The sequence below is a fragment of the Pyxicephalus adspersus genome, chromosome 12, assembly GCF_032062135.1.
Source record: "Pyxicephalus adspersus chromosome 12, UCB_Pads_2.0, whole genome shotgun sequence".
NCBI classification, from domain to species: Eukaryota; Metazoa; Chordata; class Amphibia; order Anura; family Pyxicephalidae; genus Pyxicephalus; species Pyxicephalus adspersus.
In genome coordinates, this window is record NC_092869.1 from 32,637,900 (window position 1) to 32,663,196 (window position 25,297).

At 39.4% G+C, this 25,297-nt stretch overlaps 1 protein-coding gene and 3 non-coding genes across 4 annotated transcripts in view; all 4 read right to left on the reverse strand.

Moving 5' to 3' along the window:
• Positions 1-25,297, reverse strand: part of PPP2R5E (protein phosphatase 2 regulatory subunit B'epsilon) — a 61,232-nt gene that overhangs the window by 8,231 nt on the left and 27,704 nt on the right. The window contains exons 3-11 of the mRNA XM_072427656.1: positions 18,937-19,133; positions 14,712-14,813; positions 11,906-11,998; positions 5,088-5,218; positions 4,280-4,339; positions 4,011-4,119; positions 3,103-3,156; positions 2,868-2,918; positions 867-1,027 (exon numbers count right to left, since the gene is read on the reverse strand). Coding sequence (XP_072283757.1) covers positions 867-1,027; positions 2,868-2,918; positions 3,103-3,156; positions 4,011-4,119; positions 4,280-4,339; positions 5,088-5,218; positions 11,906-11,998; positions 14,712-14,813; positions 18,937-19,133 — 958 coding nt within the window. The remainder of the gene's footprint in view (positions 1-866; positions 1,028-2,867; positions 2,919-3,102; positions 3,157-4,010; positions 4,120-4,279; positions 4,340-5,087; positions 5,219-11,905; positions 11,999-14,711; positions 14,814-18,936; positions 19,134-25,297) is intronic.
• On the reverse strand, positions 1,513-1,644 carry LOC140342757 (small nucleolar RNA SNORA42/SNORA80 family). The gene has a single exon (XR_011923143.1). It is a non-coding gene; the product is annotated as a small nucleolar RNA SNORA42/SNORA80 family (small nucleolar RNA).
• On the reverse strand, positions 4,476-4,606 carry LOC140342758 (small nucleolar RNA SNORA42/SNORA80 family). The gene has a single exon (XR_011923144.1). It is a non-coding gene; the product is annotated as a small nucleolar RNA SNORA42/SNORA80 family (small nucleolar RNA).
• LOC140342756 (small nucleolar RNA SNORA42/SNORA80 family) lies at positions 7,568-7,698 on the reverse strand. The gene has a single exon (XR_011923142.1). It is a non-coding gene; the product is annotated as a small nucleolar RNA SNORA42/SNORA80 family (small nucleolar RNA).

Sequence of the window (25,297 nt, forward strand, 5' to 3'; positions counted from 1 at the left end):
GTCATGATCTATTCTGTTCCAGGATGACCGGGATGTAGTATAACGAGGAGCCAGCCAGAACTCCCCAACTCCCTAAGCCAGATGGGAAGAAATTATAGGTGGGTGGCAGCCCCTGTATTGTGACCCAACTCAACTTTCTGGCTGTTTTTGGGTGGTTACTGAAAGGTCCCGGGTGGTGAAACGATTAAAGGAAGCTGTAGAGACACTGGGTAACCAAGAATATAATTGTGAATGTGGAAAAAAAAAAAAAAAAAGAAAGAAAGAAAAAATATTTTAATTAATCATTGGTAAATGTGTGCCCAGCCCAGACACAGTGAATGGAACATATAAAATATTTCATATATCATTACTTACATTTAAAGTAACAATGATGTAAATGATAAGACGTGGGGTAAAATAGTCAACATGAATGTAAACCACCACAAAAACCTACTGGGGCTCTAGCCAGTACTAAACAATTTGCTATAATTTTAACTGTTACTGATGGAGATTTAGCATGGTCATGGAGCCAGGAAGTCACTGTAAATTTCTCAAATCGAGACCCCCTGACAAGGGTTTTTATCCCTCTCCATCTAAAGCAAAACCTAATATTTATTTAAATGTTTTGGGGGAAAATGTAGTGAGATCAGCACATTTACAGATGTTCCACATACAGATATATTAGAGAGGTAACATGGAAACAGTTGATCAAATTCTTAACTCTCGTTTCATCTGCACAATGAGATTTCTTAATATAGATATTTGGTAAGTAGATGACTCCCTCTAGTGGTTTATCTGGACAATATTTGACATTGCCCGAAATCTAAAAGTTGCCCATCCCAAAAAATTAAACAGAGCCTTCTCTGCTTATGGCATGCTCACTTTACCAGCCACTGAACCCATAGCAAGTGTTAGTAGTAATGCTCACCTGGAAATGAGGGCTGGAGACACATCTGGAAATCTGTTTAAACAAGGGCTCCTGGATTTTAACAAACTGTGAAGGTTCAATGACATCAAGGATTTCTTCAAGCTCCCCAAGAAACATAACCTTGAAAAAAAGACAATGACTAGGTTTAAAATATGTAAAGATTACACTAACATGCAAGAGTTTTATTTTTAAGGCACAGAAATAGGAAATCGGTGAATGATAGACATGTTACTTTGAAGCTTCTAGATTGCTATGTAAAAATGAGGAATAGGAAAGCAGGATTCCTTACACAAGCTCCTTTCTCTGCCAGTGGAATGCCATGGATCAGAGGTCACCTAGTGTATCATATGGGCTCAAATCACTGATGCCCACCCCTGGAGCTATATGGGGCCTTACTGACTCATCATTGTGTTTGAGGTAAGGCCTGAGTAGAAATGCTTTTTGTTATGTTCATAACTTACTCTTCCTATTGTTGTTCATACAATACCAAACACAAAGTTAAGCAACAGCCAGCCAGCAATTTAGTTTAACTGTTACTACCACTAATTTTTCTTTAATATTACTTAAGTGCATGCGCTCATCTGTTCACTACCTTCTTAAATTACAACTGTACAGCTCACTTCAGTGGTCAGGTCTACCAGAAGACCAACCAATGGTTCGGAGCGGATGTTACTCTAGCATGGGGTACACTATGGTGGGATCACTGAACACATCCCACCATAAATCCATTGCCATGCTTTTAATTGCATCCATAATATTTAAAGCAATGTCTGTAGGGCCCTGGTCCAGCACTATTACTCAGCAGATGCCAGTGCCCCAATCCAACACTGCACTCTTCGGCTATAGCAAGCCCCCGCTCAGCCTCAGGAGGCTAGTTGTGCTGTCCCAGCACACGGTTGCCCCCAAGACTTAGTGCACAAGGGATGGTGTCTGGAGAAGGGCTGCCAGAGGACCAGGAGCCCACAGATAAGCAGTACCAAGATTCAAACAGAGACAAGCCCAGAATACAGAGCAAGAGGTCATTCACAGGTAATCTGTACACCAGATGAGGTACATAAGGGCAAAGACAAAACAATCGGGTTCAAAGGCTAAAGGCCAGTCTAGGCAGCATAAACAGGCAAAGGTCAGCAACAGTAAATCAGACAAAATCATACACCAGCAGCAAGTCAGCCCAGCTTAACACTACAACAGGCACTGGTGACTGGGAGCACCAGCAGCCAATGACAGAGCAGGATAGTCAGAACTAATGTGCTCCTAAAATCCCCTTCAGCTGTGTACAGCCTCAGCGTGTGTGCTGGGGATGCTGATAAAAATGTAAGGGGCGTGGCTAAAGGGAAGCAGGGGCTGCTGTTATTTCTTAGTTCTCCTTGCTGCTGAAAATGACATTGATGGAGAGAATTAATGGTGTTACTGTGATGATGATACTGTGATGATACTTTGATGGTGATTTTTAAAGATCCCAGAAAATGTTTGTTGGGGTAGAAATGAAAATTCACATATTTCACCACTAACCAATACTTTTTTGGAAAGGCTAAGCTTGTCCATAATATATATTTTTGTTGACAATACACTAAGGCAAATGAGAGAAATATCAGGTGGTGGCTGCCATCAGTGATCATATCTGGAAATCACATGACTATTAAGTCCTTATTTCAGGAAATACCTAAAGGGTATTGCAGTAAGGCAAAGTGAATTTTCAAAAGGAAGTTAGGTAATGACAGGGTCCACATTTTTTAGCAAATTAGGTCTTCTTTAGGCGCAGACATTCCACTCGAACACATCTAAATCTATATTTTGTGCACCAAGGAGTGTAGCCGCAAAGCAATAATGAGAAAGCAGTCTTGGCATTGCAGCAGCATCGTTACTATTGTGAGTCAATAGTGAAGTAAAATTTTTATATCCATTCCTAAAACATTAATACAGTAATGAAAGGTATTATGACAAACGGTTTGTACATTACCTCTTTTTGACTACATGTTTTTGGCCAAAATTTCATTAGTCCTCTAATAACCTAAAAAAAATAAAGAAAAATTGTTAAATAAAACAAAAGGATTTCTTTGTACACAGTAGCTTTGTACTAAAAAGCTTTTCTACGGTGTACAGAGAGGGACACAGTACTATACAGTCATATATACATGGGGGGGGGATTCTTTATATATTTTATATATACACAGTTTTGTGTCGGTATTACTTACTGGTTCTGTGAGGCTTGGGTCTTTTTCCAGGAACTGTACTATGCAGTATGCCAGCTGCAAAAACAATAAAAAGTTATACTGATGAATAAAAGAAGAACAGGCACTAAGTGTAATATGTTGGCGCTATATAAATCCTGTTTAATATTATTAATAATAATAATAATAATAATATTAATAATAAAGTGAAAGTAATTAGTTGTATTTTATGCTGACTGAACACAAAAATAAATTTGGTTTCATGTTTTCCTAGAGAAACAAAATTGAATCTTTTTTCCTATTTCAAAAATACCTGCTGACAAAACCCAAAGTAAACAAATATATAGGAAAAGTCTTAACAGTTTTCTTTAATAAAAACATCTCCTCTGTAGAAGTCTGGCAAACACTAAAAGCTCGGGAATCACGTCCAAGCAGGCATTTACAAGAAGCTGCAAATGATAAGTAGCAGTTTTTCTTTTTGAAAATGTTAAAACTGCTTATAAAAACCACTTACAGATGCTTGCACATTTTTTAAGAATTTCCAAGTGGCAGGGGTGGCTACCGCAGATTACTAAACAACATCAGGGGACTGCTGCATTATTGCTAGGTTTTTACCCAAGACGATCAAGACTGTTTATCACAGAGTTCTCCCCCAGCCCCTTTAAGCCGGGCAAACCACCCAGCACTTTTCAGTAACCACCTGGCTATTTTTCTGTTGTTACTGAAAAGTTAGGTCACAATAAAGGGGCTGTCACCTGCCTACAGCTACCTCCTACCTATCTTTAATAAACTTCAGGGGAGAATACAGATCTCAGATGACATTTATCCAACATGCATGAGGCTTCGGTCAAGGACAATACAACATTTCATTTGTAGCTTGTTAAGCACAACACCGTATTGAAACAGACATGGAAAACAATAATGAAGTTTACCTGTGCGTGGAAAAGTGATAAGCTCCTGACAGTGTGCAGGGGAATCAGCACTTTCACAAGGAACTGTTTATGTTCTGCTTTTAAAGGTAATGCAAAGCCATTTATAATACTGCAAGAGAAAAAGAGAACCCATAAGAATCTATTTCATATAATGCATGGGCTTAATGAGATCACTAATTAGTTGAGGGTGTCGTTACTCTGAGAAACAAGTATGTAGACCTCCACAGAGCAGGCTCTATAAACCTCTATGAAATACATGGCATGCTCACCTTCCTAATATTTCCAGCAGTTCTGCTACACCATTAAAGTGTTCAGTTTCATAAACAAATCTGAAAAAGAAAAAGATCATTACAACATTCACACCGAGTAAACATTCTATATCCACACATATGTGAGGTAGCCAAGCTACAATAATATTATGGAATAGATTATTTTTTGTTATCTGTTCGCTACCTTTTTAATTACAAATGTACAGCTCACTTCAGTGGTCAGGTCTATGGAAAACTAACCAATGGTTCGGAGCTGACATTTCTCTAGCATGGGGTACACTATGGAGGGACCACTGAACAAATCCCACCATAAATCCATTGTCATGCTATTAAATTCATCCACATTATTTAAAGAAATGTCATTTTATGTTTTCTACAATCCAGGTTGATTTAAAGTGAACCTGTACTTTACCCATAATAAGCCATTTTATAATCTTGGAATGTCAGATGTGTTGGGTATTCCTTGGTAGGTTTGGTGAGTGGTCTACAGGTCCACTATATATTAGAATTCCATGAAAAGGGCTAGAACCTTTTGCTGGATTTATTGCTGTTTACAGACGATGTGATTTTCCTATTTATCCTGAGTTGTCACCACACAATGTGAAAATCTCTAAAAGCAGGGAAGGGTGAGGAACATGGTAAGAATATTATTGCTGCCTGGGACAAAGTTCAGATTTTCCCTTTCACTTCTTGTGTGGTCATCAAGTCAGAAAAAGACAAATTAGTTGAATTTCCACAAAGAACTGTCAGCAAAGCTTTAAAAATCTATTATAATTAGAAAACATTTTAATACTAAAAAGCCACTTACCGTAGAAAAATATTGTTAATCTGTTTTCGAATAAATGCTCTAAGTCCCAGGAATTTGCCATAAATTCTGTGTAAGACTGTTTTTAAATAGTCTCTTTCACGAGGGTCTTCGCTGTCAAAAAGCTCTAACAGCTGGGAAAAAAGGTACAACAGAATGTTAGTGTATGATACAGACAGGCGGTCTGCTCCTAATATTACAACTTACAACTACAGCCCCCCTTGGTTGTACTTCTGGATTCAACACCCATACCTACAAGACGCCAGCAAATACAATTTTAGGTCAGGCTATACACACCGCCCCCCTTTATAATAACCTAATGCTACACGTGGGGTTGGAAAAATAGCTATAATAGTAACTAGTAAGTAGAACTTAGGACTTAGAGTAGGGGGACAACAAGCAATGTTTTTTTTCCTTACGTAGCACTGAACATTAAATAAGGGTTACAAATGACAGACAGGTGCTAACCATGACACAGGAGGAGCGCAGTGTTCTCCCCAGCCCCTTTTAGCTGGGCGTACCACCCGGCTGTTTTTGGGTGGTTACTGAAGAGTTGAGTCACAATACAAGGGCTGCCACCCACCTACTGCTTCTTGCCACCTGGCTTGAAAACAATTTCTGGGTTAAACACTGGAGAGGGCCCTGCTCAGAAGAGCTTACAATCTAAGAGGAGAGGAAAGTAGCACTCAATAAAGGCTAATTGACCTTCCAGGTAAAACAAGCTAATTAGAAACAAGGTTAACCGGAAGAAAAGGCGTTAAGTTTGTTTTCTTTAGAATAAGCCCACAACCTAAGCAATACGCCCAAGTGGTGACAGTATGCTGCAGACAAAGGACTCAGAAAAAGGGCATATTTGACCCCTGCTGAGAGACCTCTGCTTTCACATATATTTTGCAGCGTGCTATTCAAAAGAAAAGAAACCAGAAAGTAACTTTTTTTGTTTTAGTAAATCACTAAATTTAAATGTACCAGGAAGGTGTGTTCCAGTTTTAATCAAACTCAAATAGGTTTTTAACTTCAGCATGTGAATAATATATTTCATGTCTAGCTTTACATCAGACATTTCATTCTGCTGGCTGGCAGACAAAGACAGGAGGCCACCACAAACAATGCACAGATCACCTCTATCACTTATCTACTTTGTGCAAAATATGAAAAGTGGGATAATCAAATGAAATTAATGAAGTATATAGCAGAGATGGATGCAATAAGCTAGAGACTGAACAAATCTCAGATGTAAACATTTATGGAATGTCAAAAGCAAAGTTAGCTAGATTGTGCGGGTCTTACAAAATGTTTGAAAAATGTAGAGTGCCACTAAATACACTGATAATGAAGAACTAAAAGGAGGCTCTTTTCTAGAATAATATTTTATTCCATGTATATTGAAATCAAAAGCATAACACACTAATATAAAGGATGCAACCATGCAACTATGAGACAGATTAGCATAAGCAAGCAGACTGCTAAAACATGGAGTTTTTAAACTAAATAAATGATGGTATAATAGTTGCAATCCAGACTATAATATTTTTATGCAGTTTTTCTTTTTGCCACTTCCAGATTCCTGGTGTTTTATTGCATGGCTAGCCATGTGACCTCCACTCAAAGGCAATGATAAGGCATGGTGGGCAATAAAGAATGGAAAAGAAGTGCATTATACTGGCTTGTCCTGCTGCCCCGTCTTAGTCCTTCACTCTCTGGCTCCAACAGAATCGTCAGCACCCGCCATAGAGTGTTGGATGCTCGTGTCCCCCATAAGCCACCATATTATTATTGTGTGGGTAATGACACAAGCAGGCAGAACCAGAGTGCAGTGGGGATACACACACGTAAGTGTGAGCTGTGCTATGCATGAGAAGGTAATGCACGTGAAGATCCAGTGCATTAGACAGACTAGTATTAATGCTTTTCCTTTGCAGTTTTTTCATGTACATTATTAACAAGCTCATGTAAAAAAAAAAAAAAAAGTGTTTAAATACATAGCAGAGCAGATTCTACTTTTGCACACTAGATGGCAGACTAGCTCACACGTTAAAAAAGTAAAAGTTGAATTAGATGAAAACTTCCTAGAAAGACAAAACATCCAAAAATAATCTCCAGGAAATATTCTCCTTACAGTACTCTACAAATGTTTCCCTGTAGCAGAACATCTGGTTACAGGCAAATTCTACAATCAACCCCGCATGCAAAGGTCATCATTAAATGTCTGCAATAATGCCTGGAACCCACTATAGTAGGATGACGTTCAATAGAGGCTTCTTATTTCCTATGGGATACATTTTACAGAACATTTACCTTTCAAATGGGACATTTTTAATTACAACTTAGTGTTCTCCCCAGCCCCTTTTTGCTGGGCGCACCACCCGGCGCTTTTCAGTAACCACCTGGCTGTTTTTGGGTGGTTACTGAACAGTGCAGGGGCCCTACCCAACTACAATTTCCTCCCATCCAGCTTAAAAAAATTCTGGGTGAAACACAGCAACTGTACAGCTCACTTCAGTGGTCAGGTCTATGGAAGACTAACCAATGGTTCGGAGCTGACATTTCTCTAGCATGGGGTACACTATGGAGGGACCACTGAACAAATCCCACCATAAATCCATTGCCATGCTCTATCATTCATCCACATTTCAAGAAATTTAATTTCATCTTTTACAAACCAGACAATTTTACTGAGGGGCAGATTTAACGTGAACCTGTACTTTACCCATAATAGGTGGCTTGATATTCTTGCAGTATTTATTAACCTTTCCCAAGCACTGCTACACACAAGGTAATGCACAATGCTCCCAAGCAAGGTATAGGGGGAATGTCAGATGTGTTGGGTATTGCTGGGTAGGTTTGGGGGATTGTTAATGTACCAGATCCACTTTTTAATAAAATTTTAGCCAAACTGGGTTTAAGAGGAAAGGGCCTTTTGCTGGATTTGTTGCTTTACTCTTAGCTATCACCACATAGCAAAGAAAAATCTCTAAATGGAGAGGAACATGGTAAAATATTATTGCTGCCTGAGCCCTGGTGGAGATTTTCCCCTTCACTTGCTGTGTGGCCACAAGGATAGAAAAAGTCAAAACCAAGTTGATTGAATTTCCACAAACTAGTGGCTGCAAAGTTTTAATATTCATTACAATTATAAATTTCTTATAAATACATTTTAATATTAGGAAGCCACTTACTGTAGGAAAATATTGTTCATCTGTTTTTGTCACAGTATATTTGTTTAACGTATATCAAAAAACTTTTTGGAAAGAAAGAAGTTGTTAAAAGGGCAAAACCACTGTCAGGTTTACATTGCTGCCTGTGGGACACAGCAGTGATTCTGTCTACTTGTCCAGGGGTTAACATATGATGAGCAATCCCAAATGTTGCAAAGGCCACCAAGAAGGGCTAAAGCAGTGTTTCTCAACCAGGGTTCCCCCTTAAGTTTGCTAGGGGTTCTGTGAGCACTGACTTCAATGATCTTTATATCATTAAGGATGACATTCGATATAGGATAGAGATCTAGGATATAGTAATTACAGCAGAGGTTCTCCAGTACCTGAAACTTATTTCATTGGTTCCATCATGTTAAAAAGTTTGAGAAACACTGGGTTAGGTGGTCAATTCTCTATTAAGGACATATGTTCTAGTGACAACTTCAACAGGGTTATTCTTTTGTCTATGTTTCCAAGGCTGGAATTGAGGAAAATCATCCACACAGGACAAACTGACAGGGGTCCAAAGAGTTCTCAACTACCCAAAATTAACATTCAGCTTCATTACGCTATACAGTGGACCATTAAGAGTACCTACAGATCTGTAACTGGAAGACTTGATCACAAACAATGGGCCGGATTTTTTAAAGGTCTTGGGGGAACCTGGGTGATCCAGCAAACCTAGAAATAATCCGATCCAAAGTTGAACACAGTCAACTATTAGCAAATAATTTTAAGGAATCCATTTGAGATTTGCTGGATCATTCCGGTTTTCCTATGAAAGTCTATCCTCTCCAGTCTGGGAGGACTGGAGAAATCAGGCTCAATATGTTTGCATATTATTGACCGGCACTGTGGGGCTCGGAGTTTGCACATCCAAGAAAAAAGGGTGTGAGAATAAAGCACAACGTAAGTGTTTTCAGCAGGTTGTATCCTAATGATGTAACACTGAAGGTTATTTCATCAAGAAAACCTGCTCTGTCAAACAATACTTCATGACAAACCCCAATGCCCCACCAGCTGAAAGTCTATTTTTATGCCGGAGGAAGAGTTTACATAATCTACATACTTATTATGGCTTGCTAAGTATAAAATTGGATACAAAAGTGAGGGCCGGTCACTCCATAATCTCTAGAACACTGGAGGAGATTCCTAAAATGTTTGTGTCTTAGCAACAAATGTCTAGTGCTGGATCTTCAACAAACTTAACTGGCTTGGCAGGAGGAAGCCCATTTAACCTGCCTAATATTACGAGATCTCTATCTAGCACTTGACACTAAACACACTCGGAGACAGAGAAACACTTATTGGAGCCATGTTTAAGAGAGAAGTGCTAAGATCTGGCTTTCTGGTCTGCGGATATAAAAAGTGTCTACAAAGCTTCATATCCAAAGCATGCTAAGAGTGTACACTTTGATAAATACCTTACAGAACAGGAACATCATATCACTGAATGGGGTACCCGGCTCATGGGGAAGCAATATTCTTCTAAAATTTAGGATGTATATTATGGATATCATATTTATGCTAATGACGTATAGTTTGTCAATACAAGTCTACCTGGTGCAAGACAGTTTAGTAAATGGAATCTGCTGTTCTCCATGCTTTTTACCGCTTTCACACCCACCACCTTGCTTTGAGACAAATTCATACTGGGAAAACCCTCTATACACCCATTTCCAGTGCTCTATGCTAACAAAACTGTGCAACAGCAACCATCATCAGAATAAAAATCCTCAGCCTTGTATTGCAGAGGAGGGAAAGGGATTTGCGTCTGACCAGTCTAATATTATACCAAGAGAACAGATGTTGTGGGCAAAGGTCATTGGGCTTTTTTTAATTCACTTCTCTTCTTATGCAAGTTTATAGGAAAACAACAACAGCAGGTTAACAGTACCTGCACCCAATTTTGTATTCTCCCAGTATCAAACTACATCCTATTTGCCCATTGACACAAGAGGACTATTCCTGCTCCCTATTAAGAAAACATTTTAGCAAATGTTGTGCTTAAACAGTTGAAAGTCTAAGAGGGGGCCCTTTCTGAGTTATTATACTGAGGGTTTTAACACAATTCTTTATATTAATGTAGCACTCTCACAATATATTGGTAAATCTACTTATTTTCTTTGGAGTCAAATTCCAGCTGAGCATAATAGCTGAACCTTCCCACTCCAGAATGTATCTTTCTTGGTAGAAGATGGCAATAAATAAGTTTTATAGCCAACTACAACTAAACCCCATTTTTTGCAACACTCTTATTCTCTAGGCTTTGTAATTATGTACAAAGGAATAGATTATAATTCTAAATTTTAAACTTTTTTATATTTTCCAGAGCTGCCCCGACTCTCTGGAATGGTCTTCCTCATCCTATTCGGCTTGCTTCTGCTTCCTGCTCCTTTAAGAGAGCACTGAAAACCCATCTTTTCAAACTTGCCTACCCATCTTTGTCTCCTAAACCCTTACTACTTCCCACCATTCCATATCTCCCCTCCTATTGTATTCTACTTCCCCTACCTCTTAGGTTGTAAGCTCTTTGGGGCAGGGTCCTCTCCTCCTGAGTCACTGTTTGTATTGGTATGTCATTTGCAACCCCTATTTAATGTACAGCGCTGCATAATATGTTGCTGCTTTAATTATACAGTTTTATAATAATATTATTTTATGCTAGGCTTTCTTTTTGGCCATGTATATCAATATTTCATGTTTACTTAGAAGCAACAGGTGGTGTCCTCACTGAAATAACACCAGGTTTGATTTACTGCTATGTTGTAAATATTCTGAAAAGTCCATGTTATTTGATCTTTTGCTGCTTGGGTCTACACGACACACACTGCTAAAAACAGAGAGATTGTCTTCAAGCAAAGACAGCCATGTATGGATTTTTTTTCTTTATGCAGAGGCAGTGCTGGGTTTTCTAATAAACCTAGTAGGACAAACGAGGTATATTTCAGGGTAAACCTGCCCATGCTGCTGTACTAAAAGGAACAGAATCAGAGTTTTCATTCACAAGTCACTGTAAAAAAATGCTTTTAAAAAAGAATGTTAAGTCTTCACAAACTAAATTCCATACACATTTATTAAGCATAATTTGCATAATTATGGCTTTGCTTATCCTAATATTTACACACTGCAACAATTAGCAAGCAGCAGAGCAAGCAGGTTTAGATGTCAAAAGATTCTGTGGATGATTTGGGAGAGAAATTGTTATATCATTTGCCCCAGGAGGGTTGTGTTCACATTAAACACCCAATGACATGCTTTTTTTTTATCAGAACTTTTCCTTTTTTGATCAAGTTTCTTGGCACACGATTGGTTGTCTTCCAACACAGATTTGCTGGCATGAAATATTTACTACGTCCAGAAAGCACCCGAGACTCCCAGTATCAGGTAAGTACGGAGTACAGGTTTAGAAAACAATATTCCCAAAACTTTTCCCCCACCTAGATATTAGGCTCTTCGGAGCAGGGTCCTATCCTCCTCCTGTGTCACGGTCTATCATTTTTAACCCCTATTTATTGTACAGCACTGCTAAATATATTGGCAATATATAAATCCTGTTTAAAAATAATAATAATATTCTTACATCAAAATGTGCAAAGAGTGTGCATATCTTACAAAGCTTACCTGTAATACAAATTTTTGATCTATATACTTTTTGGCAACACTGGGCTGAAATTCTTGGCTTTCCAAAAATCGTATGAAAAACTCATATACAAGCTGAAAGTAAAAAGAGAAAAATCAGTGAATATCCTTGTATGCATCTGCTGCCTCTAAAACACAACCAATACTGCTGGGGAATGATTACAGCGGAAGAACAGCGGCAGTACAAAATATAAACAGCAACAATTTAGTAAATTGCTTCATTGTTTGCAGATTTACATTGATAACAGTTCTTCTGAAGTTGAAAGATTTTCCGTGGTAGTGAAAGTACTGCACACCGGATGCCTGGACAAATGATTGAATCTAATTGGCTTTTACATGGGCAAGCAATGATGGGAACCAAATGAAACCAATCACATGCTGCCATGAAGAAACCAAACTTTCATGGCTTCCCACATAAAGGCTTGAACGTTTCTGGCAGACTGTAGCCCCATCAGTAAATGTGTTGTCACCTTGAAACTGAACTGGGGTATGAATAAACTCTCGTGCCTTTGCAGGAGATACGTCATTCCAGTCTGGCCAAACAACATTGCCAAAGATCAGAAGAGAAGAAAGAAGATGGCGGTGCATACGACAGAACGGAAACATGTGAGTGTAAAGTTATTGTTATTTTTATGCAGAAAGGACATCACCTGTCCCTCCAGCAATAAAGGACTTCCTAGTCACCATCTTTTATTTCTAGTGTTTATTTCCGCTTAATTTTGTTTGGAGCCCCCTTGTCCCACTAATACAGCTCTGATCTATTTAGTCATGGCGTTTACAAGACCTCTAATGTTGTCCTGTGATAGCTGGCATCAAGATGTTTGCAAGAGATCCTATAAATCCCAACACCATTGCCAGTCTGCCCATAGGGACTACTGCTTACATGTTTGCATCAGGTAAATGACACACCCCAGGCCATCCACATGATCTAAAAGAGAACTTAACTTATTAGATTTTTCATTATTCCATGTCCCAGAGTTGGCAAATAAGTCTTGAAGTGTAAACCAGTAGATCAGTCTACAAGACTTTTCCCACCAAACATCTTTGCAACTACAATCACTGCATCTTTGTTGGCAATCCTTTTGCTAACTTTATTCAACTTGTTATTTTTCACATGCATGAGGTCTAAAAAAATTTAATAAATATATCACCATAAAAAAAAATAAAAAAATAAAACATTATTACATCTCACAGGAAAATGAACAACATGTATTATTGGATGTAATTATTCTTAGAATGCAAGGAAACTAATGCAGCCTCTACATCCAAAGACTGGCAAACTGTAATTTCTTTCAGATTTGGGTTAGTTACTCTTTAAGCTCATCATTGCCTAATTTTTATTTAGCACAATTTTAATGACTGTATCCAGAAATAGAACAGGAACAATGGTACGTACAGTCATAGACCCATCTTTGCACCACACTATTGCATGGAACTTAATCCATCTTTGTGTGAAGCACTCAGCAAAGTGTACAAGATGCAATGTTTAGTCTTAAATCAAAGTCCATACAAGGAGCTTTATGTGGCAAAAGGCTGTTACTGGGAGTGACGACTCCTGCTCTATTTTTACCTTACACTTCTATACTAAATAAACTTGACAAACCACTATCGATTCTTCCTATTTAAACCGTAATTGGCTAGCTCAGCAAAGACCTGTAGGCATGTAACACCCTGTATACAGCATAGGAAGAAATTCTTTCATAGTGGCCTATGGTGTGAGATTCCATTCACAAGGTTGTAACTGATTTCTCTGCACAAATGCTCGGGCAAAGTCTAGTACAGGTAGTCCTCGGGTTACATATGAGATAGGGACTGCAGATTTGTTCTTAAGTTGAATTTGTATGTAAGTCAGAACAGGTATATTATTTTAATAAATACGGTTAGGACAGATGTGTGTCTCTTTATTATTAGGCATGGCGTCAGTTACTGTAAAAATCCTTGCTCTGGGTTAATGACAAAGTAAAAAAACAAAGAAGAAAAAAACTTTATGTAGCCTAGACATTCATTAACTTCTGGAGCAAGCTCTGCTTTGATATGCAAAAGAAACAACTGCAGAATTTGTCTTGGTCATTAAAGAAGTACAAGAGCTTGCAGAACAGCAAATGACTACTTCTGCAAGTCATGCAAACCGCCCTTCCACCCTCCCCCCATCAAGCCTCTGTCCTGCACAGAGAAAGCAGGGAAGCCACATTCCTATCTAGGAGTCCTCCATATGTCGGATGTCCTTAACTCGGGGACTACCTGTATATAGCTTCTATCTCTGCTTCCTGGTAAATGGTAAATGGTAAATGACAAATTAGGTCATGTTTTTGAAACATCGCTTTCTCGTGTGATGACTTTCAAATGACATTTGTCATTTTGCAGCTGAAAAAAGGTTACAGAACCTTTAGTGTGACCACTAAATAAAGAAAAAAGTTATAGTGCAAGTTTGTGTAAAACAAGCTAAAACCAGAGGGAATGTGCAGCTTAGCTTTGGCTGCCAGGATACCCAACAGTCTGGCTTCCCCTGCACGTGCCGGGGTTGAATGAACTCCAACGCCCCCGTGTGGGAGTTACGTTATCAAGAGCCAATCAAGATGGCTAAAAATAGTCTATGGAAAAGGGACAGGTGAGCATTGCAAGTTTAGTTCCGCTTTTAAAGCAAGTGTACAGTGTATGTAAATGTAAAAGGTGCGCACTTGTAATATGAGCTTCAGAAATCTGTATCCTGGTACCAAAGAACAAAAAAGGTTAGCGTGTAGATCTTTGCTGTATGGCCATTAATGCAGAAATGTATTCGTTCCCGTACCTGTAAATGTGGCCATGATGCCTCGAGGGTGGGTTCATCTTCCTCCGGATCAAATTCATTGCTGTCACTCGGAGGGAGAGTCCTAAATATATTGCAGGATACCTAAAAAGAGGGGAGAAAACAAAAACATGAATTAGATACCATTTATCTTTATCAAGGGTTTATATTCTAAAGCTTATTATTTGCTATCATCAACACATGACTATGAACACCATTTTTATGATGCTTCATGTGGCCCTGGAGGCCATGTACAGATATATTAACATGATTACCAAATGTACAAAGCCACAGGAGGTTGTTACAACCAATATATACAAAACATAAGCAATTGTGGTCCCCATTTGGCTTTCTAATTTTTTTTTTCATGGTTTTTACGTTGCATGTGTATGCTTTTCACAATTTGTAAAGCCGTTCAGTATTAGTATATTAAAAAGGTGCAAAATCTCCGCCACCAAATCCTCCCAAGTGAGACCTAACATAACATGTCCAAACAACATTCCCATAGAGAATTGGTGCCTTTAAAGTTTTATGAAAGGTAATCAAAGCTTTGATGATGAAAATGCCTTGTAAATGTATGATGTGCTTAAGATTAATGGTAAAGGTTTATGCCTGGGTGTTCTGTATTTCTTAAAAAAATACAGAAGCAAGTTACTGAAACAATCCATTTTATTATTTCCCTCGCAGCACCACCTGATAGTAAAGTCTGGTATTGTGGAGTGACCATCATGGTATAGATTTGTATTTTGTGCTTTGGTGTACCATGCGTTATTAAAGCCTATTTAAACCCAATTAGGTTTTCTAGGGTTTCATTTATTTTTTCTATTAATGTGCTTTTGCTACAGATTGAGATTGAACTCCCCTGTGCAGGCAGAACATAGTATTGTAGTCCAGAATTACATTGATATTTCCTTGCACAAATAAAAGTATTGTGTCCCAACTAACCCACGCTCACTGCCTCACCATGTAGGGGCCCGTCAGACTGAAAGGGAATAGATTTTATTACTGTTTAGTAATCTGCTCTTACCACATATTGTGATATAAAAAAGAAATGCCTGTTTATGGAGCTCAATAGCTTCAGCTTTAAATATTACACCCACAGTACCTGTGCAGAGCTTTCTATATAACATAACGCGTGTCTGCAAGGAAATTCTTTGTCATTCTGACAGGTACACGCTTTCCATAGCCACAATGACCTCTGCTGGAACCATTACCTTCCAGTTGATTTTTCCTAATCAAAAGGTATTTTCCATTTGGCAGGAACTGATAATTCAACTTCTGCACACGGGAGTTAAATCACTGGACACCCAGCTCCATTCTTTGCATCTAACAGATGAAGAAATATGCAGGCAGTGTACACACATGTTCAACAGACAGTGTACACCTAATAAAATACTACAAGCAAAGGGAAGGGGATTAATGAATGCCCCCTAACTTTGTGAATTTGTGAACTTTCGTTACGCTTTTTTATATGTGAAACAAAGCCCATGTGCCAATCTCATCTTTATATACACAAAAAAAAAAAAAAGAGAGAAAACTATAATTGTGATCAAAAAGCTATAAAAAAATCAAAGAGAAAGGAGATCACTTTGATTATTCACCCACGCAAAAGTATCTCTAAAATAAGTCTAAGCACCCCCTTACACAGAGAACAAGAGATATGTATACACACCGGACGCCAGAGTTTAATTGTACACATATGGCTCTTTCCCTTCAAAGTACAGGATGGTAATCTCATCAAGCGTTAAAAGGAAAGGGAAACAGGACCTAGTGTGTTTTTACCATAACCAATAGTATTAGAAGTCGCAGAAGAAAGCAAGGCCTTTGCTTTGTGTTAAACCTAACTACAACTATAACATAAACCACTACCAGCACTTTGTTTAACTCTTTCATTACTAAAATAATTCAGTGAAGTGTACCTACTTCTAGAGCACAAATTCCCAGCCTTTTATTTACACATGGGGGAACCCTTAAAATGATGTATAGGTCCTCAAGGACCCCTGATGTAATTACTAAATCCACAGCTCCCAGTATAATAACATGATCAGAGGAAGAATACCTCTTACATTGCTGGCCATTGCTGGGTGGAAAGATTTTCACTCTTACAGATAGTTTTATAGATACCAATAATGTTTTTGGCAGACCCGATAGTAACAAGTTGCTTATTGCTCAAGGAACCCCTATCTAGCTTTGGAGGAACTCTGGTTGAGAAACACCGGCATAAAGAGCAATAGACCAGTTACATTAATGTCATTACTCTTCTCTATATTTTAGTACAGTGGGGGAACAATCTGTCAGTTTTGCTTTGATGCCCATGCCCCCAATAGCGAGATTTAATTCAGAGACAGATTATTCACAAGGCAACCCAAGCCGTTGATAAGGGCCCAGTGGATGTTTAGGGGCCGAGTTACAACCGTTATGGCTTTGCAGCAAAATAGGGACTATAATGCTATTGGTGAACACTGTGCATCTACATTGTCATTTGACAATGGGGGATGCAGTGTTCTCCCCACCCCCACGCCCACTTTTCAGTAACCACCTGGCTGTTTTTGGGTAGTTGAGTCACAATACAGGGGCTGCCACCAACCTACAATTTTTTCCAATCCTACCTAAATAAATTTCGGGGTTGAACACTGGGATGCATATGTAGACTACTTTTCTAATGCCCCTTTGTACTTCTAGCCATCTCCGATTTTACTTCTCCTGACAGTGATCAAACAATAAAGATTTTTTTTATTAAAATTTGAACACCTAAACTCCTTGAAAGTAAAAATGTGCTAAAATAGTACTTAATGTGAATTTTTGTGTTTTGCCCATGCACTTGGGGCATATTACAAAGGCAAAGGGTTAATTGAATATACTAAGAGGGTGGCCATTAGAAACGTGGAACAAGACATAGGGGAAAAGTAATATCACTAGGCTGCTTTTGATGTCTGACAGAGTTGAGAAATCTCAGAAATGAATGGACAAGTAAGTAAGCCGGCTCCCATTTAAGTATTTCGGGTATATATTTAAAATGTTACAGAAAATCCATTTTCTTAAGGAATCCATGTTAAACCCTACATCACCCTCAGCAAAGTATACCTTGGTACATATGCATCCGTGCTTGCAGTGTTTGCCCACCTGGCACATAATTCACTTAAGTCCAAAAAGCAGAATAAACTACAATTTTAAGACAGGCACAATAAACGGAGAGCGGAGGACTTAAGGTTGGATGTCTTAACTGGAGTGGGGATATAAATAGCACCAGGATATACATCTGTAAACTGTTAGCAATCAGGATGGCTCCCACAGCTCATAAAAGCAGCGACCGCAAGAAGGCTTACGGTAAATAAACTTCACGGCAGCCCTTATATATCGATTAATCACTCGAATGGTTAACATCTATGCAAACTATCGTGTGGCTTTAATGTCAAACATCAATTGTGTTGGCATACAGGAGGCCCCAGGAGGTAAACACATCTCCCCTGTGCCATCCAAGTAATTATATAAAACAAATGAAAGCTGGCCAAGGGTTAAATAAAATAAAAAGAAAAACTATTTAAATTATACATGTGCTGGATAATAGCTGTGCGAGCTGAACAGAACAATGGTATCATGATAGGTTAATAGCTGGCTTACAAATCCTGCATCCTATGCATAAACCTATTATCAATCCACATGCAAATATAGGTACGGGGCCGCTCTTCAAACATGAATTCTGAACATTTGAAAGGGTGATTTATATATAATATTTTTAAAAAATTTAAATCCACTCAACCTTTTCTACAAAAAAGTTCTGTAATAGTTAAGAAAACACTGAATGCAGATGCCACAACCACTGGTCATGTGACCAAAAGATAAAAAATTGGTTGAGCTTTTATCCTTTCCAAGTTATTCTATAGACTAGCGGTCGCCAACTGGTGGTCCATGGCTCTGGCCGGTGCCAGCCAGGAGAAGTAGACCACAAGTAGAGTTGTGGACCATGTCCCCCATATGGATTGCTGGCTCAGGGTGGTGGGCGGGTTGTGTCTCTGGACTCTGACTTTGACCTGCGATGGGAGAGTGTGCGGGTTGTGGCATTATGACATTACTCCTAATTATGAGCTACTCCTTCTAATAGTAGTTAATATGCAGCCTAGTGAGCTTTTCTGAAGCCCTTTACTTTTCCAGATTTATCGAACTGTTCTGATCAGAGTCCAGCATGCAGAAGACATCAGGTAACAGTACGGACAATAACCCTACTCACCATTCTTACTACTTCAGGGTACGTCTGTTCTGTGAGGCAGCCTCTGCTTATTGTGATGTAGTCCACCAACTCGTTCAGAGTAGAGCGCTTGTATTCTTTCATTTTAAGATCGGACAATGTATCCATAAAATCAAAAATGACACAGCACTGCTGAAGTTTCTTGAGGAACAGTTCAGGCTGCTCTGAGGTTGGGACGTCTGGAAGAAAGAAGACAAGAAAATAAGTTAGAAAGGCACAAAACATTCACAAGGGCTGTGCTCCTGCTTGGTAATTAAGGACAATAATACTGAGTTACTTGTGCTTTGAAGTTACACTCAAACCAAAACTGAAAACAAAGCTTTGGATGAATACATTGCACTGACATATCACATGTAGTGTTATCATAGGACATGCAAATTTCAGATGCTGCAACACTCGCTTGTTGATTTGGGCTGGTACTTAAGTTCCACTTTTAAGAATCTGTGTTCTCCCCAGCCCCTTTTAGCTGGGTGCACCACCCAGCACTTTTCAGTAACCACAACCCGGCTGTTTTTGGGTGGTTCCTAAAGAGTTTGGTCACAATACAGGGGCAGCCACCTGCCTACAATTTCTTCCCACCCGGCTTAAAAAAGTGCCTGGGTTTAACACTAAAGAATCCATGATCACACAGGCCATTATTGCAGGAAGGAAAGAAGGAGGTGTTACTTCTGCAGAGGAGTTACGTCATCCAGGCACAGCCAATCAATATGGACAAAGATCATATGGAAAAAGAAGATTGTGGTGCCCTGCAATGGAATGTGGATAGGTAATAAAGGCTAATCAATCTAATTGGGTCTGCTATCAGTTACGGAGCTAAAGCAAGCATAACAGTTCTGCACAATAGTCAGCACATTAGGGGCATTATAACATATATATATATTCCTATAAAGGTTTAGGATGCTTTACTCATGTTATTCCTCTCTGCACTTCTGCTGAAGTCTGTAAGCAAGCCTTTCATCAATAGGTCAACCTAAACTTGATAAGAGCAGCATTTTGTCCATTGGATGATGGCTCAGCCCCACTACAGCCTCAGAGTAAGCAGAATTGTCCCTTTAGGTAACCCAAACTGCTTTGGGAATCCAGTCATGTGTCAAACATTTGATAGAATATATACACCTACACATCATTTTATTAATAAAAACTTTCCACTGCTCTGCACAACCATGAAAATTTCACATCAGATGGTGTAGCAGCAGTGACTTCTCCCCGTGTCACGTCATGCAACTTTGGTAAAGCCTAATAATTGGTCACTGAGCACTGAATCCTAACGCTGCATACACATTCAAAAACTGCAGTTGTAATAGATCTTTCACGATCCTTTCCAATGACAAAAGACTAAACGAGCACTGTACATACAGCGCCGTTCTGCTCTATGGAGAGGGGAAAACGACGGAGCGGCAGCCCGCTGCGCTCTCTCCCCTTCACTTTTATTACCATTGCTCGGACATATCCATGAATGTTGTCAGATGAGCCCTGTACACAAACCAGATTCTAATCCAATATCAGCCTGAAGCGATTGTGGGATGAGAATCGTCTGACGTGTGTATGTAGCCTTACAGGAAGCACCTGCTCTCCAAAAAGCAAACCTACAATTCTTTTTTTAAAACACAGTCTTTGAAATATGACATAATATGGAAGTTACAAACAAAAGTTACTTGCAGGCCAGTAATGCCAGTGTGTGAATACAAACACACACAGCAAGTAAGCAATAATCCATAATCCAAGTTTTTTTCCTCTTTATGGCCAAAGTGACATTGTTTCAGTGTAGCAAAGCTTTATTTCAGATCATTATCTTCCTTTATTATGATTTCTACTGTTCTGAAAATCTATTATTGCTAAAAAGGTATTGCTTTCCCTGCAACTTGTTTCCAAAATCCCTGCTGTAAGAATTGGCTGCTGTCAAGCAGGCACTACACTGGCATTATGAAATCTCGTGTATTGTGGTGCCTGAATTATTTACTAGATGACCGCCGCGGGAGCTGTTTTTTAAGTGATCAGTAATACAAGTGAAGCTGGGACAGGCTGGCAGATCAAGTGTCTACACCTTGTTAATAAATAACATTATCACTGCTCATACAATGCGCCTCCATTGTTGCTACAAATAATTACTTAGCAACTTGGAAAGCCAATCAAGGCCAGTGAAGGGCTGAATAAAAGACAGAGTACTGAATCATTCAGGGAGAAAAGCAGACATAGCAAAGCCACTTCTAAACACAATAACAGGAGCAGTCGAGGAATCATTTAACCCCATTACCACCTGGGGGGCAAAAAATGAACAGGGAACACTTCAAAATATTCAAGCATTTCATCCAATCACCATTACTTATAGGCAATAAAAATGTAGGACCTGTACACAGCTTAAGAGTTTAAATATACACTCAAGCCCTTCTTTAAGAACTGTACACCGCATTCTGCAAGCAGATCTTACAATCCCCTGTACAGCACACGCCGAAATGGGAAAGAGAAGCAGCACAAGGCGCCAATTTAGTTGTACAATTTCACTCTGACCTCAACACATTGGGACAATGCAACCCTAACACAATGTACTGCAGTGGGAAAAGGTGGCTAAACCTTTTATATAATGTAAAGATGCTGTATTATTTATTTTTTGGGGCGGACCCCTCCACTTCTATCTTTACCATAGCAGCGGTAAAGACTTAAGTTGCATACACACCTGCAATTATTGTCATTGGAAAGGATCTTTCACGACGATCCTTTCCAACGACAAACGACTGCATGATGCATAAGCGCTTAACATACAGCACCGTTCTGCTCAATGAAGAGAGAAGAGGGTGAGATTGACGGAGCCGCACCCCGCTGCATGCTCTCCCTCTTCCCTTGCATTAGGATCGCTCGTCGTCCATGCATCCGCCAGTACGGTCATTCAGGCGACAGGCGCTGTACACACGCCAGATTCTCGTCCAATATCAGCCCTGAGCCGATTATCGGGCGAGAACCATTGGACATGTGTACGTATCTTTAAGCTTTTAATGATCCTAATGCAAAGGAAGGGAGAGAGCATGCAGCGGGGTGCCGCTCTGTCGTTCACCCTCTCCGCTCTCCATAGAGCAGAACGGTGCTGTATGTACAGCATCGTTCATGCATCGTGCAGTGCTTAGTCGTTGGAAAGGATCGTGAAAGATCCTTTCCAACGACAAAAATTGCAAGTGTGTACGCAGCTTAAAGTGCAAACACATGGCCACCTGGGATACATATGTCACATATCGCAGAAGGCTGCAGGGTGACCAATCTCAGGCATGTGTCATAAGAGGCTTTCCTGAAACTGAAAAAAAGGGCATCTCATGCATGCATCCTGTGTCTGTGCAGTTTAAGATTGGGAGGCACCAGCCGGGACACACCGGGAAGAAGGAAGATGAGAAGATGCGGGACCTACTGGACTGCAGAAGGATTGGCGACCTAAAAAAGATGCCCCCCCCCGCCCAGTTTTACCATCTTTACAACTCCCTTTAAAACAGTGCTCGCCAACCTTTCCAACCTCATGGACCACTAAATCCACGGAATCCGGACTGTGCTGGCGTGGTGAGCCATATGTCACTCAAAAGCAAGCCGTTCTGAGCCTGGGATGGGAGAGTGGGAGGGTTGTGTCCATGGGGGGGGACAGAGCCACGGACCACTGGTCAGCGACCACTGCCTTAAAAGCTGCATTACTAACTTCTACTTCTGATTTCTAAAAGCTAGAATATACACTTTTGAAGAAAAAAATCCCTGTTAACCTTATAAAAAGGTCAACTCCGCGCAACAAATGAGAACATTCAATTATCTACTAACGTTATTTATTAAACGCTGCAACTGTACTAAAGTCCAAATGTTTATTCAATTTACCTTTCCTTGTGTAATTCCTTGCAAAAAAAAAATTATACAACACACAGGGCCGGTAGGTATGTACTTCCTAAGAGTTATGCATCTTTTCTTCCATCTGCATCACTAATTATATTTAAAACTTTAAGGCAGGTTTATAAGTTTGTTTTTATTTGAAAGTTTGTTGGTGTTTTTATTTGACATCTGGTTCTGCAGGAGAGGCAGTAAAGAAGCTGTTTCTGCATCACCAGCAGATGTGTTCCTGGATTACAGGGCCATAAACAAAATAAGGTGGGGCGAATAATCCAGCAATGTTTGCGTGCCCTCCCCCACTCCTTTTAGCCGGGCGCACCACCAGGCACTTGTTAGTACCCACTCAGCTTTTTCTGGGTGACTACTGAAAAGTTGAGTCACAATACAGCTACACTAGACAGGGGCATAATACAAGGATGATGGAAAAATGGGCAAACTAACGGGGGTGGGCAAGGGCAGTAGAAAGAATTACAGGGGATACCAATGATGTGCTAAACCTACCTACAGCTTCTTCACACCCAGCTTAAAAATATTTCTAAGAACACTGATCTGGGTTATAAATTAAAAAAAAAAATCCCAGCAAGTGGAAAAATTTTGTTTTATAAATCTCAATGTTTAATTTTTCCAAAAAACGTACAAGAAAGAAGAAAGCGCACTGTGAACCACAACAAAAAAATAAATTCTCATTATTCCAATAATATTTGACACAAAAAAAACAGTAAAAGTTGCAGGAAAAAATCTGCGTAAAATAGCCCAAATTACCTAAAACTCAGATTTTATATTTTTAGGTGTATTTGTTAAAAAATAAAATAATTTCCATCCTTATAAGTAAATTTAAGGCTTTTAATACATATATTTTTAATAGACTCTAAAGCTAGAACATATTACCAAAGGAAGGAAGTGTGGCACTATCTTGCACAATAGAGAGGACATATCCGGGCTGAGCAGAGTTGGCAAATATGTCAATGTGCTGCGCTAAAAATACGAACGTTGGATTTTTATTATGGATGAGGATCACAGCGACCTGCCCGGTCTGTTTTGCAGTCACGGAGAATGGTGGAAACAACCACCATCCATAATGGAAGAGTAACCCAACTTAGCAGACACATAAAATAGATATGGAAATTAGCCTTGCCGATTCGTAGGAGTATTTTAGTCTAAGATATGAAACACTCTTTAAAGAAAATGAGCGATCAGACAAAGTAGATTTAACTTTGCTGTAATGAGATCCAAATTAAGCTAGAAAGCATTATAGAACAGCACAACCATTAAACAAAACCTAACAATATGAAACTGAATATGTCAAGATTATGATGGCCCATAGGGAACGACCAGAATCAAGCTAACCACAAAAGGGTCGGGGACTAGCTCAGCCCACTAATTTCAGCAGGTCAATGCAGGTTGCTGAGGAGCAGAAGGTAAAGTAGTTTCAGTGTACCATACAGAACCCCGGGTCTCAACCACCCTTTTCTATTAGTTGGCAGTTAGCAGTACGTCGGCTGCTTTCTCAATGGCCATATGGCTTTAGCAAGGTAACCAATGATTCTTTTTGTGGAACACTAATTATTTGATAGAGGATAATGTGTAGAGAAGGGAAAAAAAATGTACTTTTACTGGGAAAGTTAGTCCATCTTTCTATGATCATGATGATGGTTCCTTTTGTGTAATAGCATCATCCTACCAATCACTGGATGCAACTTCACTGCAGAAACAAACTCTCAAACAGGGTTCCGTAGAATCATAGGTTTCCTCCAGAGAGGTTGCTGGGGGTTTCTTGAGCAATTTGTGACTCATGCCATTTCAACCGACCCCAATGATCTTTTTGGCTATCTGTAAGGCGTTCTTTCCATTGGCCAGCAATGTAAGCGGCATTCTTCACACTGACCAGCACACTAATGTACTGTGATGATAGTAATTATAGCAGAGGTTCTCTAAGACCTAAAAGTTCCTTCAAGGGCTCCCCCAAGTTAAGAAGGTTAAGAAACATTGCTCCAAGCTAAAGACATAAATATGACTGAAGAGAGAAAGCAATGGCTTTTAGGACAAATAATTTAGGTCATAAAAAATATTTTCATCAACATTTCAAATTAAATTAAAAGGTCTGATTGTTCAGTCAAAACTCAAAAGAGACTTGTTTAAAAGAATGCAGATTGCTTACATAAATGCTTTTAAATATAGTAGCAAGATTAAACCATGAGTGCAGCGTGTTACAAAAAAAGAAAATTGCTTTTAGGCACAAGCGGCAGATATTGCAGTACATTCCTACATTCTGTAGAGAGAAGAGGAACAAAAATCTAAGAGCCAGAAAACAAAGAATATTTTGAGGACACCAACTGAATACAAAAACAAAGTAGACAGAGGCCGGAATCCCCGACCTATTCCCAATCCACCCAGGCGGTGGGCGTCCCCAACCCATTCCCAATCCACACAGGAGGTGGGCGTCCCCAACCCATCCCCAATTCACCCAGGAGGTGGGCGTCCCCAACCCATC